Source organism: Zingiber officinale, chromosome 3B (genome assembly GCF_018446385.1).
Source record: "Zingiber officinale cultivar Zhangliang chromosome 3B, Zo_v1.1, whole genome shotgun sequence".
Classification (NCBI taxonomy): Eukaryota; Viridiplantae; Streptophyta; class Magnoliopsida; order Zingiberales; family Zingiberaceae; genus Zingiber; species Zingiber officinale.
Window position 1 is genome coordinate 91277442 of NC_055991.1, and position 15963 is coordinate 91293404.

Genomic DNA, 15963 nt, shown 5'->3' on the forward strand with positions numbered 1-15963 from the left:
CTTGTGTATATTAAATGAACATAAATAAATTCTTACCAAACCGAATATCAAATTTGTTCATAAATGTTTAGTTTATTTATAGTCCTAATTAAAATCAATTGTTTTCATGGATGTTTCTTGACAAATAGCCGATGAACTGGATGATTAAAATGACAGAGAGGCTAAGAAGATAACAAGAACAAAGCTCGTGGCCTGTCGAGTTCAAATGTTCAATAATTGCAAGTCTCCCCTTGTACCTTTTCTGTTCTTTCACATTAAAATTGTCCTTCGCAGAAGTTTCTTAGCAAACAGCCAGAACAGGAAGGATCAGCTAACTCTACCTTATCAGCCCGGGTGGATGAACTCGATTAGTTTGACCAGCTCACTCGAATCCATCAGTTGGCCAACTGACCTAATTGCAACTCGGTTTGATCGACCTATTAAACCTTTTAACTCATTCCAAGGATTGAACGACAACATACGAGGACGGATAAAATGATTTCGATTAGTTTGCTCGGTTTATATCATGCCTAACCATCTTCATATGTGATGGCAGCAATGTGGCATCATCCTCACCTTTCAACAAGTAAAATAATCTTCATGTTTTAAAAGAAGCCAATTGTTTGCTCAAATGTGCCACTTGTAAAATTGTCAATGGTTCTGACTATAATCAGGTGACTTGGAGAACACAGCCAGATTCAACACAACCAGATTCTACGAAAGTTCCAAGAATTTGCAAAGACGACTAACATTAACAAGAGAGAAGCTTTGACCAGCAACAGTTAGAGTACTGTTCATGATCATGGCCATTACTTGTTTGGTGGTAGGAAGGCAAAGGCCAATTCAATGAAAAAGAATTAAGTAATTGAAAAAGACTTTTCCAACAGCATGCGGATTTCCTTATACTTTTATATAGCAAAGCCAAGACTAAGGAAGAAGACTTCCTACTGAAAAATTTGAAAATTCAGAAAATAAGCAGATAAATCAATCAAGTTGCATTTCTAATGTCCTAAATTGTTACGTATGTGATAAGATGTAAGTGTGATTTCATCAAAGCTACATTAGCCTAACTCAAAAAATAAGGGATAAACAATGATTTGTTTGACTTCTCTCCTCTTGAAGATTATATCAAGTTCAGTAGCACTGAATTTCTGACCAGCCATGTCCGTGTCCATGTCCATGCTTACTTGCTTCTGATTCTCCTTTCCAATCCCAGGGAATCAACCTCCTTCTCTCCACCTTCAATTTATCACCTTTTGCCTTCGATGGAGTTTCTTACTGCTGTTGTGCCACTCCTGGCTTCCAATTTGGCTCACATGCGCCAGGAGTTGCAGACGGTGTACGGCCTCCATGTCGAGCTGGGAAGGCTGCAGAACTCCGTCTCCATGATTCAGGCCGTCCTGAGCGAGGCACAGGAGAACGAGCAAAGCAGGAACGCAGTGAAACACTTGCTGCCTGAGCTCAGTCAGGCTGCGTATGAAGCAAATGACGCCTTGGATGATGTTGCAACGGAGTGGCAACGCTGCCAGCTGATCAAATACGCATCGGTACGCAACTTCCTTGCCCCTGTCAATCCCAAACGTGAGAAATTTAAGCGAGAAATGGGTATCAGGCTGAGAGAGATCGAAAACAGGCTAAGTTACATAGCAAGTAGATGCCCCTTGCACAATTTGCATAGTGGATCGCCGAGGCTGTATGGCTACCAGACCACCTCACTGAGTCCTCCACGGCTTCTCGGTCGCGAGTTCGACAAGCAAAAACTAAAAGAATTGTTGATTCCGTTGAATGAAGTAACTGGTTCGGGTGTCTCAGTGATTCCAATCTTTGGGATGCCTGGTGTCGGGAAGACAACACTTGCACAGCTAGTCTGCAACGATGAGTCTGTGAAGGACCATTTCGAGCTCAGGCTTTGGGTTAATGTGTCTCGTGACTTCGACTTGGTGAGGATCATGAGTACCATCATTGAATTCATAGATGGATTTCAGTGTGATTTGGTCACCCTCAGCGATCTTCAGAATGAAATTACAAAGAAGCTGAGTGGAAAGAGATGCCTGCTTGTCCTGGATGATGTTTGGCAAGAAAGCCAGGAGTGGGAGAGGCTCAAAAGCTTCCTGTACTCTGCTGATGAAGGAAGCAAGATACTAGTGACGACTAAAAGTGAGCAGGTGGCTGCTTTCATGGCGACTAATTCACCTCCTTACCACTTGGAGGGCTTATCGAGGGATGACTGCTGGTCTTTGATTTGCCAGTATGCATTTGCTCGAGATCCTACTGCAACTTTTGCACTTGAAGGCTATAGGATTCTTGCTGTCAGCAAATGCAAAGGTTTTCCTTTGGCAGCTATTGCTCTGGGCCAAAGGCTATTCAGAGAAGCTGACAGAAGCAAGTGGGGGGCAATTTTGAGAAGCAACTCATCGCCATTGCCGCTGTCATCGGGACTTTCAGGTGCCGACGGAAGTATTATGGATGCATTCAGCTTAAGCTACCAAAACTTCCCTCAATATCTCAAGTCATGCTTAGCCTACTTCTCCATGATCCCTAAAGGTTCCGAGTTCGAGAAGGACTTCATCATTCAATTGTGGATGGCACAAAGCTTCATCCAAACACGAGGAGATGAGCAAGTGGAAGATATTGCCAATGACTATTTTGATTCCCTCGTGCAGAGCTCATTCTTGCAATATTCACGTTTCGATCACAAGAGCCATCAGCATAGGTACATGGTGCAGGATGTCTTCCATGAATGTGCCCGATGTATTGCAGCAGAAGAATGCTCTAACATGGAGCCTGGCCTGGATTTGCATGTAGCAGCCAGCCTTCGCCATTTATCAGTGAACTATGAACAATTTGCAGCGAGTTTCCCTTGGTTTCAGGGCCACAGCTATCTGTACGAGGAAGTGTACAAGTGCAAAGGCTTGCAGTCACTGCTACTGATTGGCAATTCCACAAATGGCCCAACAATGGTAGTTCCTGATGATCTTGCTAAGAAACTTAGTAGCCTGCGCACTCTGATGCTCACCAACTTGTGCTTGAATCAGTTGCCTGAATCAATCGGAGATCTGAAGCACCTGCGCTGTCTCCAGCTACAGAACACAAGCATAAAGAGGTTGCCTGAGTCTGTGTCTTACCTCTACAATCTACAGACCTTGGGGCTCAGGAATTGCTACCGTCTGAAAGAGCTTCCAAAAGATACAAGGAATCTGCTCAATCTACGGCATCTCGATCTTCATCTCGATCAAAATTCAAGAGTCTCATTGGCACCAGAAGACACCAATACCAGTGGTGAATTGAGATGCATGCCGCCAGAAATTGGATCACTGACTCATCTCAGGACACTGCCAAGGTTTATTGTGAGCACAAGGCCTGAGTGTGGTTTATCTCAGTTGAGGTACTTGAACAATCTCCGTGGCGAACTTGCCATTGAAAGGCTTGATCTTGTCTTTGGTGTGGGAGAAGCTGTTGAAGCAAACCTATCGAGCAAGGAACATATCCACAGGCTAGAGTTGACATGGAAGTACAATAATCTAACAGAGGCAGTAGCTCAAAGTGTGGGGAATGACAGTAGAGAGACCATACTAAAATACCTCAGACCTCATTCCAACCTCAGAGAGATTGGAATAGTCGGTTATGGAGGAGCCATGTTTCCGACATGGATGGGGGATTCTTCCTTCTACAATCTAGAAACAGTGCAGATCTCCCAAACTTACAATTGTTTGAACCTTCCACCTCTTGGTCAATTGCCAAAGCTCAAGTATCTATTCCTCAAAGAAATGCATGGACTGAAGTGCATGGACTGTTCACTTTGTGGAAAAAACAAGACTCGATTCCCAGCACTAGAAACTCTACATCTAGAAAATATGTCAGGACTACAAGAATGGTGGGGGGATGATGATTGTACCTTGCTGTCTCTCCGCGAGCTTAGGATCAAGAATTGCATGGCTTTGGATCAACTTAGACACAAACTACCTTCTCTGGAAAGGTTAGTGATTGAAGCATCAAGAAATTTTGTTGGCCTACAAGATTTCCCTGAACTTAAATCATTAGAAGTGAAGACGAACGATGACTGGATATGGAGTTCCTGGCCAGTGATGTCCTTACTCCCCTCTCTCACTCTCAGTGGACTGCAAAGAAGAACCTTGCCCTTCTACGTAGAAGGTCGCCACGCATTAATCCGTCGACTAGAAATCAGCTCTTGCAGCCAATTATTATCCCTGCCGGATGCTTGGCTACCGGCAGGCCTATCGGACTTCGCTGTCAGACACTGTTCCGAGCTGCAACATCTACCCAAAGGACTGACTGAGCTGAGGGAGTTAGAGCATCTGGAGATTGAAAACTGCAAGCGACTCAAGTATCTTCCAGTTGGACTCAGGAACATGAATTCACTCACATACCTTGAGGTCTCAGACTGCCCTGGCCTCTTGTGCTTGCCGACGGATGGTTTTCCAGCCAATCTTCGATTTCTAGGCATCAGCAACTGCCCTGAGCTAAGGCAGCAGTGTCAAGGGATGGGAGATCAAGGCTGGTTCGATCTTCAGCATGGCCTCCGAGTGTGGATAGATGGCAGGCTAGTGAGTTTCTCCGGTCATCGCCACCCTCATGCCCCAGAAGCACCAACAACATTTAGGTATAACTCCAACTTAATTTACATCTTCTTTCATGTCCTATTTGTTCTAAAGCTCGTCTTCCGTTTTCACAAGCTAACAGAACCGTCATAGTGTGAGGCCACCGATGGAAGCTCAAGCAAGTAAATGGGGCTGCCACTGGATAGCATAGCAATGGTAGCACCAAGGTTCGATTTCCTGGTTCAGAATTGAGGTGTTCAGCTTCAGAGACAGCAAGTGGAACTGATTGCTTCATTACATAAACCAATGGCGACATTCATGATAGTGTAATGGATAAGAAGTTTTTCCGCAATTGAAAAAATGTTGTATTATACAGATAATTGTTGCAGAAATAGATACCTAAACAGAAGGAACAAAACAAATTATCCCCCTTTTCACTTTCTACTTTGTAGAGGAATACAAGAGAGATCTTGTAGTAGATAAACTCGATTACTTCGGAGAAAGGAGAGAGAGGTGGTCTACAGCTCGATCTAGGTCTCTTCCCAAATCGGATCTGGCCGCAGATCCCTCTTTCCCAGGTTCTTCTGCTTGCCTTGAACGGTCATGCAATTTGGCTGCGAACCTAGTGCCGGAGAAGGCATTGCCCTCGCCGGCGACGGTGGAAGCCGGGAGTGACACTTCGCCGGGGGCACAGGAGTCCGTCGAACCCTCGGGTCCCGTGAGGTTGAGGGAGAAGCCAAACAGTAGGTTTGGCTATGTTTATCCTTTTTGTGTGTGTGTTTTTAAGTTGGTACTTACCGATTAACTCCTGAGTAATCGGTTGTGTTAAAAAAAAAAAAAAAAAATCTCAGGACTTTATTATATTTATCCTTTCTTGAGCTTACGGTACCGTGACCAGACATTCATGTTCTTCCGTTATAACGTGCTTATAGTAATTTAACGTAATTAAAAGATAGTTGAATTTCTGTGTTCATTGTAATGTGAATTTTTTAATTTACTTTGATTATTGATAAAAAAAATTATTGAGATTAAATTTATCATCTCAGAAATAATCAATAAAGCTAACTTAAATTATTATTTTTATTTATAATTTAAATGTGCTAAATTAATTTTGGAACTAAATATCCTCATTTAATTTACCTATCAAATAAATGTGGAGTACTACATTTAGAAATAGATTTTAAAAATATTTATTTTATTTAAAATTTAAATTCTAATTTTTATATTGTTTCGTGAAGTATTTTATCATTTTATTATACTAAGGACATCTGTAGTTGAAGGTTTATAATATGTAATTTATGTTATAAATCTCTCAATATAAATCCCTTCCCTACTATAAAGATGGGGTTTATAATTTTTTTTATAAATCTCTATCAAAATCTTGGGACCAGATTTATAAAACAAATAGTGGAGAGAGGATAAAGAGAGAATTTTTAAAATAAATAAAATTTTAAAAAAGAGGTTTTATGATAATAGAAAGTGTTTTTAAAATAAGTAAGATTTTTAATTTTTGATATGACAATGATGTGACAGAACATAAACTTCTTTAAGAAATTTATGACTACAAATATCCTTAATGGAGACTATATCTCTCCTATCTTAATACTATCAATAAATAATTATAAGTTATCCCAGACTTGAATTAGTTATCGTAAAATTATTAAATCAAGTGTGGATAGATTCTCAATAAAATCGGAGAGATGTTATCTCATATGATGATTTATTTAATTTTCTAATTTACGACTCTATATAATATAAATGGTTATGGAACCAACAAGCGTCAGTAAGTATATGACTTTCTTATCAAATAAATAATTTACAAATTGTAGCCTTGAGCTCCGATTCAATGAAAAAAAGTTTTCATAGTTAATCAAATATGAACGATTGTAAGACCTCCTCTTTCTTGAATTGTTATTATTCTTCTTCTTTTGAAGATGTGAACGATTTTATAATTTCCTTCTTTAAAGATGTGGATGCCACTTAACTTTATCTTCCTTTCCTTATATGTTGAACACGTGTCAACATCCGATTGGTTATTCTCCTCTTAGACTAATGAGTCATTCTTGTTAGACTTCTCCAGTCCTTGGAGTTTTGTAGGATCTTTATGGAATGCAATGATCTTTTTCCAAGGATCACTTGTATTCTTGTAATTACCTACACTCAACAAAACGTTAGAAGGAAATAAATTCAATAAAATTTTTGTTATCTCCTTATCCATCTCTGATTGCTCCCTTTTGCTCCTCGGTCCAATACCAAGGCCAGAGGCTTTTCCCCTTCTTGTCCGTTGGAGTCTTGAATGGCTCTTCTAATGTCATCCAATGGTTCCACTCCATTTAGAACCACGTCTCCAATCTCATCTCCTAATACTTAAAGTCCTCCTTCTCGGATGGAGGTGGGATCCAGATATCCCATCCTAGAGCTCCTTTGGACTCCATCTTCCTCTAGCGCTTTGCTCCCTCGGTGATTTTTTCGTAGAAGATACCAATTGTTACGACCTTGATACCACTAGAGGGGGTGAATATCTTGTCACCCAAATCATCACTTCCTATGCTTGTTAATACACAGTGGAAATACAAAATAAAACTAAACCTAGAGGCAATAACCAAGACAATCAAACCTGTAACACGTTTAAATAATGTGGTTCAAAGATCATTTACTCATACTCCACAACTGTCTGTAAGATGGATGATCACAATCCGTCAGTGGATGATTCTCTAGAGAACTTCCGGCTAGCTCGCGTAGCTCCTTGTGGGTGGAGAAATTTCACCACAACTCGCACAAGACAACACTAGATTACTTGAGCACTTGGAGACTCTAATTAGGGTTAACCACCATTAATTTTGCCACCAAGGTCAGCCACCTCAAGCTCCATTATATAGAGCTGAGGGAAATCAGCAAGATGATTTTACCGTTATAGTTAACTGGTCCTTTCACTGGTCAACTGATGCTGGCCAACGATACTCCACAGAATCCTTGCTTCTGCCAACGGGTCTTTACCAGTCAACAGAAGTTACTGTAGTGATTACCGTAGTGTCGGTTTACTATTTTTGTAGTCGTCTGACACAGAAATATTCTATGTCCTGGCCCAGTCGACTAGTAAAACCCTAATCCTAGGGTTTTGACTCCCGAGTACATTCACTCAGCACTCGTCCTTACCCGACCAACCTAGACCTAGCCTTCTAACCTCCTCCATCAGCCTCGCGTCCCACGAATGCCTCCTCATCATTCATGCCTTGCCTTCTGGAGCTTTCTTCGACATTGTCCTAGTTGTTGGGTCTTCCTTTACCAAGAGGCTCCTGACCTTTGGGACTTCAACCATTGCCAAGTCATACTTGGACTTACGTTGCCAAGACTACATAATTGGATTTACATCACACTTGGACTTTTCTCATTTGCCAAGATCACACTTAGACTTTTCTTGTTGTACCTGTATCCTGCACACTCACAATGCATATCAAATACAACAATAAACCTAACTTAAATATTTTTTCCAAACATCAAAATCTAGGGCACCTAGATTGCTCCAATAATGTTCGCCTTCAATCCCACAGGCTTCGAACTCATTCGATTCATGGGATCCACTCTCGCTTGGCTCTCAAGCTCCATGCCCACTCATCTCATGGATTTCGCTCTCATCCGCCTTTGATCTTTTGGGATTTTCTCCTACTTAGCTCATGGGCTCTGCTACCATTTTCCTTTGATCCCATGGGCCTCACTCTCGATTGATTCATGGGATCCACTCTCGCTCATCTCTTGGGCTCCACACTCGCTCAGCTCACAGGCTTCACTCCCATTCGCTTTCAATCTCACAAGCTCTGTGCTCACTCAATTCAGGGGATCTGCTCTTGCTCAGCTCATGGGCTCCGCTCCTGTTCGCCTTTGATATCAAGGGCTCTTCTATGGCTCTTGTTTGACTCACGAGCTTCGCTCCAATTCATGCTCGATCCAAGGGATCTGCTCCCGTTTGCTTTCGATCTTCAGGATTATGTCCATTCAGCTCTCAAGCTCCACTCTCACTCCTGTTTGGCTCACGGACTCCGCGCCCACTCAATTCATGGGCTCTGCTACCATTCACTTTCGATCTCATAGGCTCCACACCTGTCCAGCACACAAGCTCTATGCCCGCTCGATTCACAGGCTCTACTCCCGCTCTTGTTTGATTCACATGCTCCACTCTTGTTTCCGTTCGATCCATGTGCTCCTCTCCCATTCGCTTTCGATCTCTCGGGCTCTATGTGTAATATATCCAAAAATATATATGTATATATTTTATATTTAGGATGAAAATAATTTAAAATGATTTAAATCTGTTTGAACTAAATAGATTTATTTAGGAAAATAATAGCATAATAATTAATAATTAATAATTAATAATTAATAATAAAATAAATTTATAGAATTTTCTAAGATTTTTAGGAATTTTTATGTATTTTGTATGAATATTTTTATATTTTATGGGATAAAGGAGTAATATAAAAGCCTGTTTCAGATATCCTATTTAAGTTAGGAGTTGATTGAAATAAACTTAGGTTTTGTTTTAATCAAACCCTATGTTCATTATTTACTCCTCTCTGTCATTTTTCTCTCTCGCACGCATGTGTTGTTTGCCGCTCAAGATCAACAGCCAACGATCAGACGTCGTTGCTGCCCGCGGTCCTCACAAGCAGCCAAGGTCGGTGCTCCACCTCTTGTCCTCCTCCCCTTCCACCGCTCCAACCCCGTGCACACGTGCGTTCCCTCGCAACACAGCCAACCAGCGTTGCGACAGCGCAAGCAGCCGATGGTGCGTCTTTCCCAATGCCTCTGTTGACCTTCGCCGGCTGTCGTTAAGTCCAAGTAGTTGGACACCGTTGCCTTCCACCAGTGCATCCGCATGTGAGGTAATTGACTGCTACAACCTCTGCTGCCCACTTGTGCTAGTTTTTCCTCTCCTCCCTTAATGTCGATGGCCATCCTCACCTAAGATGTCCTCACCGTGACGTCATCATGCTGCCGACGAAGAAGAAGAGGGTACCGCAAGTAGCCAGCATTGCTCTATTCGAGAAGGTCGCAACGTCGCGCAAACCCCCGCCTTGTGCGGATCAACGTCGTTGATATGGTTCATGATAGAGGGGTCGGATAACCGACGTGGTCAGAAGTCAAACCCACACGAAGGTCGGAAGTCTAGCCTACGTGGGGGTCAAAAATCAAGATGACGTGGCAGTCAGGGGTCAAGCCTACATGGCAAGGAGTAACTCAGAAGGTAGGACGTACAGTTCAGGATAGACGGACTAAGGCGTACGGGTCAGGACTTACAGGATAAGACACGTAGAACAGGATATGTGGACCAGGACGTACAGTTCAGGATAGGCGCACTAAGGCGTACGGGTCAGGACTTACAGGATAAGACACACAGAACAGGATATGCAGACCAGGACGTACAGGTCAGGATAGGCGCACTAGGGCGTACGGGTCAGGATTTACAGGATAAGACATGCAGAATAGGATATGTGGACCAGGACGTACAGTTCAGGATAAGCGCACTAAGGCGTACGGGTCAGGACTTACAGGATAAGACACGCAGAACAGGATATGCGGACCAGGACGTACAGTTCAGGATATGCGGACTAAGGCGTACAGGTCAAGACTTACAGGATAAGACATGCAGAACAGGATATGCGGACCAGGATGTATAGTTCAGGATAGGCGCACTAAGACGTACGGGTTAGGATTTACAGGATAAGACACGCAGAACAGGATATGCGGACTAAGACATACAGTTCAGGATAGGCGGACTAAGGCGTACAGGTCAGGACTTATAGGATAAGATATGCAGACCAGGACATACAGTTCAGGACTTATAAGACAAAGTATGGAGCAAGGTCGTGCATACATGACCAGACTTAAGGGTGTTGGTTGCTACTCGGAAAACCTATAGGTTCCACTGTACAAAAATTTTGTATAAAGGTCTGAACCTTTTCCTAGCTACCATGTGTTCTTTTAAATTAAATTTTGGATCGCCTGCGGAACTTAACACGTTTGATCCAAAACTTAATCTATTTGTTCTTTTAGGTTTTGACTTGGATCTCCTGCGGAACTTAACACGTTCGACCCAAGTCTCCTTAAGTTATTAATTCCATTAAATATTAATTTTCATAATTGGTTCCCAGTACTGACGTGGCGAGGCACATGGCCTTCTTGGATATGGGAGCAACCACCACCGACTAGACAAAACCTTTTATAGAAAGCTAATATTTAATTTCCTAAAATAACTTTAGGTTAACTAAAGAGAACAATCAAATCACAAGGAAAAGAAAAAACAAAAGAACACAACATCGAAAAACATATTCGAAATTCTAGAACGTAAGCCTCTTGTATTTGGTATTATTTCCATAAATAACTAGCATGATGCGGAAAGAAAAATTACTAGTTATACCTTGTAGAAAAACCTCTTGATCTTCTACCGTATTCCTCTTCTAACCTCGGACGTTGTGTGGGCAACGATCTTCCGAGATGAGAAACCACCAACCACCTTCTTCTCCTCCTAGCTAGGTTCGGCCACAAAGGAAGAAGCTTCACCAAGGAAGAAAATCAAAACACCAACCAAGCTCCAAGAGATGCTAGCTTCCTCTCCTTCTTCTTCTTCTTCTCCAAGTAGTATCCGACCACCACAAGAGCTCCAAGGGAATAGAGGGGTTCGGCCACCACAAGAGGAAGAGAAGGAAAAGGATGGCTGGCCACACCAAGGAACAAAAGAGGGAGAGAAAATAATAGAGGTTGTGTCTCATGAAGGCACCCTCACCCCTTCTTTTATATTCCTTGGCCTAGGTAAATTAGGAAATTTAATTACAATAAAATTTCCTTAATTTCCTTGACATGATTTAATTGAGAAAAATAAAATAAAATTTCCCAAATCAAAACCAATGGCCGGCCACATCAATGAAGAAAAAAATTAGACAAGTTTTAATCAACAATTAAAACTTCCTAATTTGTTTCCGAAAATTTTAAAAATAAAATTTCTCTTTAAATATCTTCATGGTTGATAAAAGGAAATTTCTATAATTTTAATTTTATCAACATGTGAATAATTTTAAAGAGAAAATAAAATATCTCACCAATCTACAAATAAGGAAAGAGATCTAATCTCTTTCTTTAATCTTTTGTAGATCTTTTACAAGAGAGATATTTTAATTTTAATTCTCTTTAATAAATTATTTCTTCCACATAATAAAAATTAAAATTAAAATCCCTTTTGAATTTAATTTGGCCGGCCCCCACTAGCTTGGGTTCAAGCTAGGGCCGGCCACCCAAGTTTATACCTAGGCCGGCCCTAGCTTGGTTCCCAAGCTAGCTTGGCCGACCCCCTATTGGTGGGTATAGAAGGTGGGTATAGGTGGGTATAGAACTCTACAAATAAGAGGCTACGATAGGGACCGAGAGGAGGAATTGGTTTTGGTCTCCCGATAAAATTAAGCATCCCGTGTTCGCCCCGAACACACAACTTAATTTTATCAATGATAATTCATTCCACTAGAGAACTATCATTGAACTACCGCACCAATCCCAAATTACATTTTTGGGCTCCTTCTTATTATGAGTGTGTTAGTCTCCCTGTGTTTAAGATATCGAATGTCCACTAATTAAGTGAGTTACTGACAACTCATTTAATTAATATCTAAGTCCAAGAGTAGTACCACTCAACCTTATCGTCATGTCGGACTAAGTCCACCTGCAGGGTTTAACATGACAATCCTTATGAGCTCCTCTTGGGGACATTATCAACCTAGTATCTCTAGGACACAGTTTCCTTCTATAATCAACAACACACACTATAAGTGATATCATTTCCCAACTTATCGGGCTTATTGATTCATCAAACTAAATCTCACCCATTGATAAATTAAAGAAATAAATATCAAATATATGTGTTTGTTATTATATTAGGATTAAGAGCACACACTTTCATAATAACCGAGGTCTTTGTTCCTTTATAAAGTCAGTATAAAAGAAACGACTTCAAATGGTCCTACTCAATACACTCTGAGTGCACTAGTGTAATTATATAATCAAGATAAACTAATACCTAATTACACTACGACCTTCTAATGGTTTGTTCCTTTCCATTCTGGTCATGATCTACTGTTTATAATTTATAAGGTACTGATAACATCATCTTCTGTATGTGACACCACATACTATGTTATCTACAATATAAATTAAATGAACAACTACAAACAAATGTAGATAATTTGACCAAATGTGATTCTTTATTCAAAACAAATGTTTACAAAAGCTTAGGCTTTCAGTATACATTCCAACAAAGGGACGACAAGCGAGGGTCTCGAGTTACAGGGCGGTAATCGCAGGTCTGGATTTACCAGATTCACCGGATGGTAAATGCAGGGCTGGATATACAAATCTAGATTTATGAGGTGATAAACGTAGGCCAGGGAATGCAGGTTCGGGCCCACACGTCATGGTTCGCAGGTACGGGAACCTAGTCCAGGGTTAACGGACTTAGGAAGGCATGCATTATACGACAATCAAGCCAGGGAATCATAACCACTTGTCAGAGAATAATCACCGCATGTCAGGGAATATGCTAATGGTTTAGAGCTCATTGCCCACCGATCCTTCCTCCGGCCTATAGGAAGATGTCATGTGTCATTCACTGCTAGACAAATCCTGACACCCGACATTCCCTGACACTTGCCAGACTCAGAAGTATCTACTGTCATATAAAAAGGAAGGCTTTTTCCCTTACAGAGGTATGCTCACTCATCTTTTCACATTCATCCTTTACTTTTCATCCTTTCATTTCACTGTATTTCTGGGGAAAAAGTACCTGATTTGACCGTCGGAGGGTCTGATTCGGGGAATTTTTCCCTGGTTCTTTGTCTCTAACGATCTGGGTGCTTGTCTGAGTGTGCGTAAGAGACCCCCACCTCGCCATCCTAGTCATCGTCTTCCGTCATCCTCCCGCGGTAGTCCTTGCAGGAAGTATAGTGCCAGCAACGCGTCTCAATGACCCCTATCAACACTGACGACAGCACATCCGATCTCCGTCTGACTCAGATTCTGGGCAGGATCAATTTGGCATCGTTTGTGGGAACACATCTACTTGTTCCGGAACGTGAAGATGGAGGACTCTGGTCGAATCAACGTAACCATGACAGCTGGAGAGTACGAACTATTCAAGGAAGCCAAGAAACGGGCGGCCTCTGAGAATCAAACTATCGCTTCTCGACCACGAAAGTTGCCGAAATTTTCTAAAGAGCCGACCCACTTCTTGGATCGAGGTTCCAAGAGAAAGCAACCCGTAGAATTTTCCCCTGCCTTCTACAAAGAGCCCGGCCTGGGTTATCATCAGCTAGATCCTGGATGCTACAGCCACAAGGAGCAACCACAAGCTTCTGTGGCGGAAAGCTCTCTGCCTAAGGGTCAAGAAGGGGAAAGGCTACCATCCTCCGCGAAGGACGTCGAGTGGAGCCAGAGGAGAAAGTGCTCTTCTCCTCCAAGATATTGGAGGAAAAGCTGCCAAAAGGATACAGACCCCCTGCTATTGGAGAATATGATGGTAGCAAAGATCCAAAAGATCATCTTCGCAAGTTTAGAAACGCGGCTCTGCTACACCAGTATAGCAATGCTGTTAAATGTCGGGTATTTTTTAATACTCTATCGGGCTCCGCCCAGAAGTGGTTCGATGTACTGCCACACGGGTCCATCACTTGCTTCTTGGATTTCAAGACTGCATTCCTGCGCCACTTCGCCAGCAGCAGGAAATATCAAAAGATTGACCACTGCCTGTTTGCTCTCAAGCAGGGGCCCTCTGAACCATTAAGGAGTTATATCAAATGCTTCAACCAAGTGGCCCAAGACGTCCCCACAACTACTTCAAAAATACTCATGAGCGCCTTCTCCCACGGATTGGTGGAAAGAGAATTCTTCAGGGACCTCATTAGAAGTCCCGTAAAGAATTTGATGAGATGTTAGAGAAGGCCGCTAGCTACATCAATGTGGAAGAAGCGCAGTCAGCACGAAGGAAGGCAGACAAACCGCCTTCTTTTGCTAATAAGCTTGAGAGAAGAATACCCCAACTGCCTACTCAACCTCTCCCGCGCGCTCGGGAAGCCCGACTTACCTTCCTGCCCGGTCAGGATGTTCGGACAATCCCGCGTGTGGCCGCAGTCCATGTTCCCCGACCTGGGCATTGGGGACCGCGCTATTGTACTTATCACGGTCACGCACGCATGCCACCAGCGATTGTTTTCAATTCGTCTGTGATTGTCATCGTGTTGTTGAGCTGGGCCTGGCACCACCCGAGTTGGCTCCTCAGGTCCAAAGAATAATGGAGGAACGACACGATGCAGCGAGAGAGGCAAGTAGACCCCGGGAAGATAGGGGGGTCTGGCGTGCAGCAACAAGGACGCATCGGGGAGCAAGGAGAAGCTCGCGAAGTGGAGAATAGGGGCAATCTGACCATCCGGGACATAGGCATGATCTCTAGAGGGCCTACTGATGCAGATTCGGGCAGGGCACGCAAATCCCACGAACACCGGTTGGAGATCCATGCTATTGGATGCAGCCAGGAGCAGGTTGCTGGCCCTGTCATCAGCTTTGGGCCATAGGATTTGGAAGGATTGGAGTTGCCTCATGATGACGCCCTCATCATTAAAGTTGTCATAGCAAATAGTCGCGTGGCTAGGGTCTTCGTTGATACCGGGAGCTCTTTCAACGTGTTGTTTAGGACTTCTTTTGAAGAAATGCAGATCGACGCCAGCGAGCTTCAGCCAGTGGCTACTTCTTTATATGGTTTCACTGGTAATGAGGTAAGGCCCATGGGTCAGATCAAGTTGGTCATATCTTTGGGAAGCGAACCATTAGTGAGAACCAGGAGGAGTACCTTCATTGTGGTAGATTCACCCTCTTCTTACAATGTCATTATGGGACGACCAGCTTTACATGAATTCCGAGCTACTGTTTCTACTTTTCCACCAGAAAATCAAGTTTCTCGTGGGGTAGCAGATAGGGGAGGTTAAAGGAGAACAACAGGTTTATCGTAGATGTTTTATTGATATGGTCAAAGTAGAGGCTCGCAAGGTGCAAAGGACTCAGGATGAGGGCGTTCATGCCATTCAAGAAGAACCTATACCTATAGCAGATAGCCCATTCCCTGGGAGGAAGTCCAATTATATCCTGAATGCCTAGAAAGTCTCAGTTGTATAGTCGGTGATTTACCTCCCGAGCTTAAAGAAGAATTGATCCAATGCTTGACTCGTAACAGAGATGTCTTCGCCTAGTCTACTACAGAATTACCAAGGGTCAGGCTCGAAATAGCAGAACATAAGTTACATCTCTTGCCTGACGCCCGACCGGTCAAGTAGAAGAAGAGAAATTTTTCGGCCGATCAAAATAAAATTATTCGAACTGAAGTAGACCAACTTTG

At 42.6% G+C, this 15963-nt stretch overlaps 1 protein-coding gene and 1 long non-coding RNA gene across 3 annotated transcripts; one reads left to right on the forward strand and one right to left on the reverse strand.

Moving 5' to 3' along the window:
* Positions 1 to 951: 951 nt before the first annotated feature.
* LOC122056759 lies at positions 952 to 1763 on the reverse strand. The gene is made up of 2 exons (XR_006133379.1): positions 1623 to 1763; positions 952 to 1545 (listed from the first exon to the last, which is right to left on the reverse strand). It is a non-coding gene; the product is annotated as an uncharacterized LOC122056759 (long non-coding RNA).
* Positions 1245 to 4975, forward strand: LOC122056758 (putative disease resistance protein RGA3). Of its 2 annotated transcripts, none has more exons than XM_042618857.1 (2): positions 1245 to 4600; positions 4674 to 4975. In XM_042618857.1, the coding sequence occupies exons 1-2, from the start codon at positions 1245 to 1247 to the stop codon at positions 4675 to 4677; spliced, it is 3360 nt and encodes a 1119-aa protein (XP_042474791.1). In that variant the 3' UTR covers positions 4678 to 4975. The 2 variants fall into 2 exon arrangements, with proteins under 2 accessions (XP_042474791.1, XP_042474790.1); XM_042618856.1 differs by having other exon boundaries at positions 4681 to 4975.
* The last annotated feature ends 10988 nt before the right edge of the window (positions 4976 to 15963 follow it).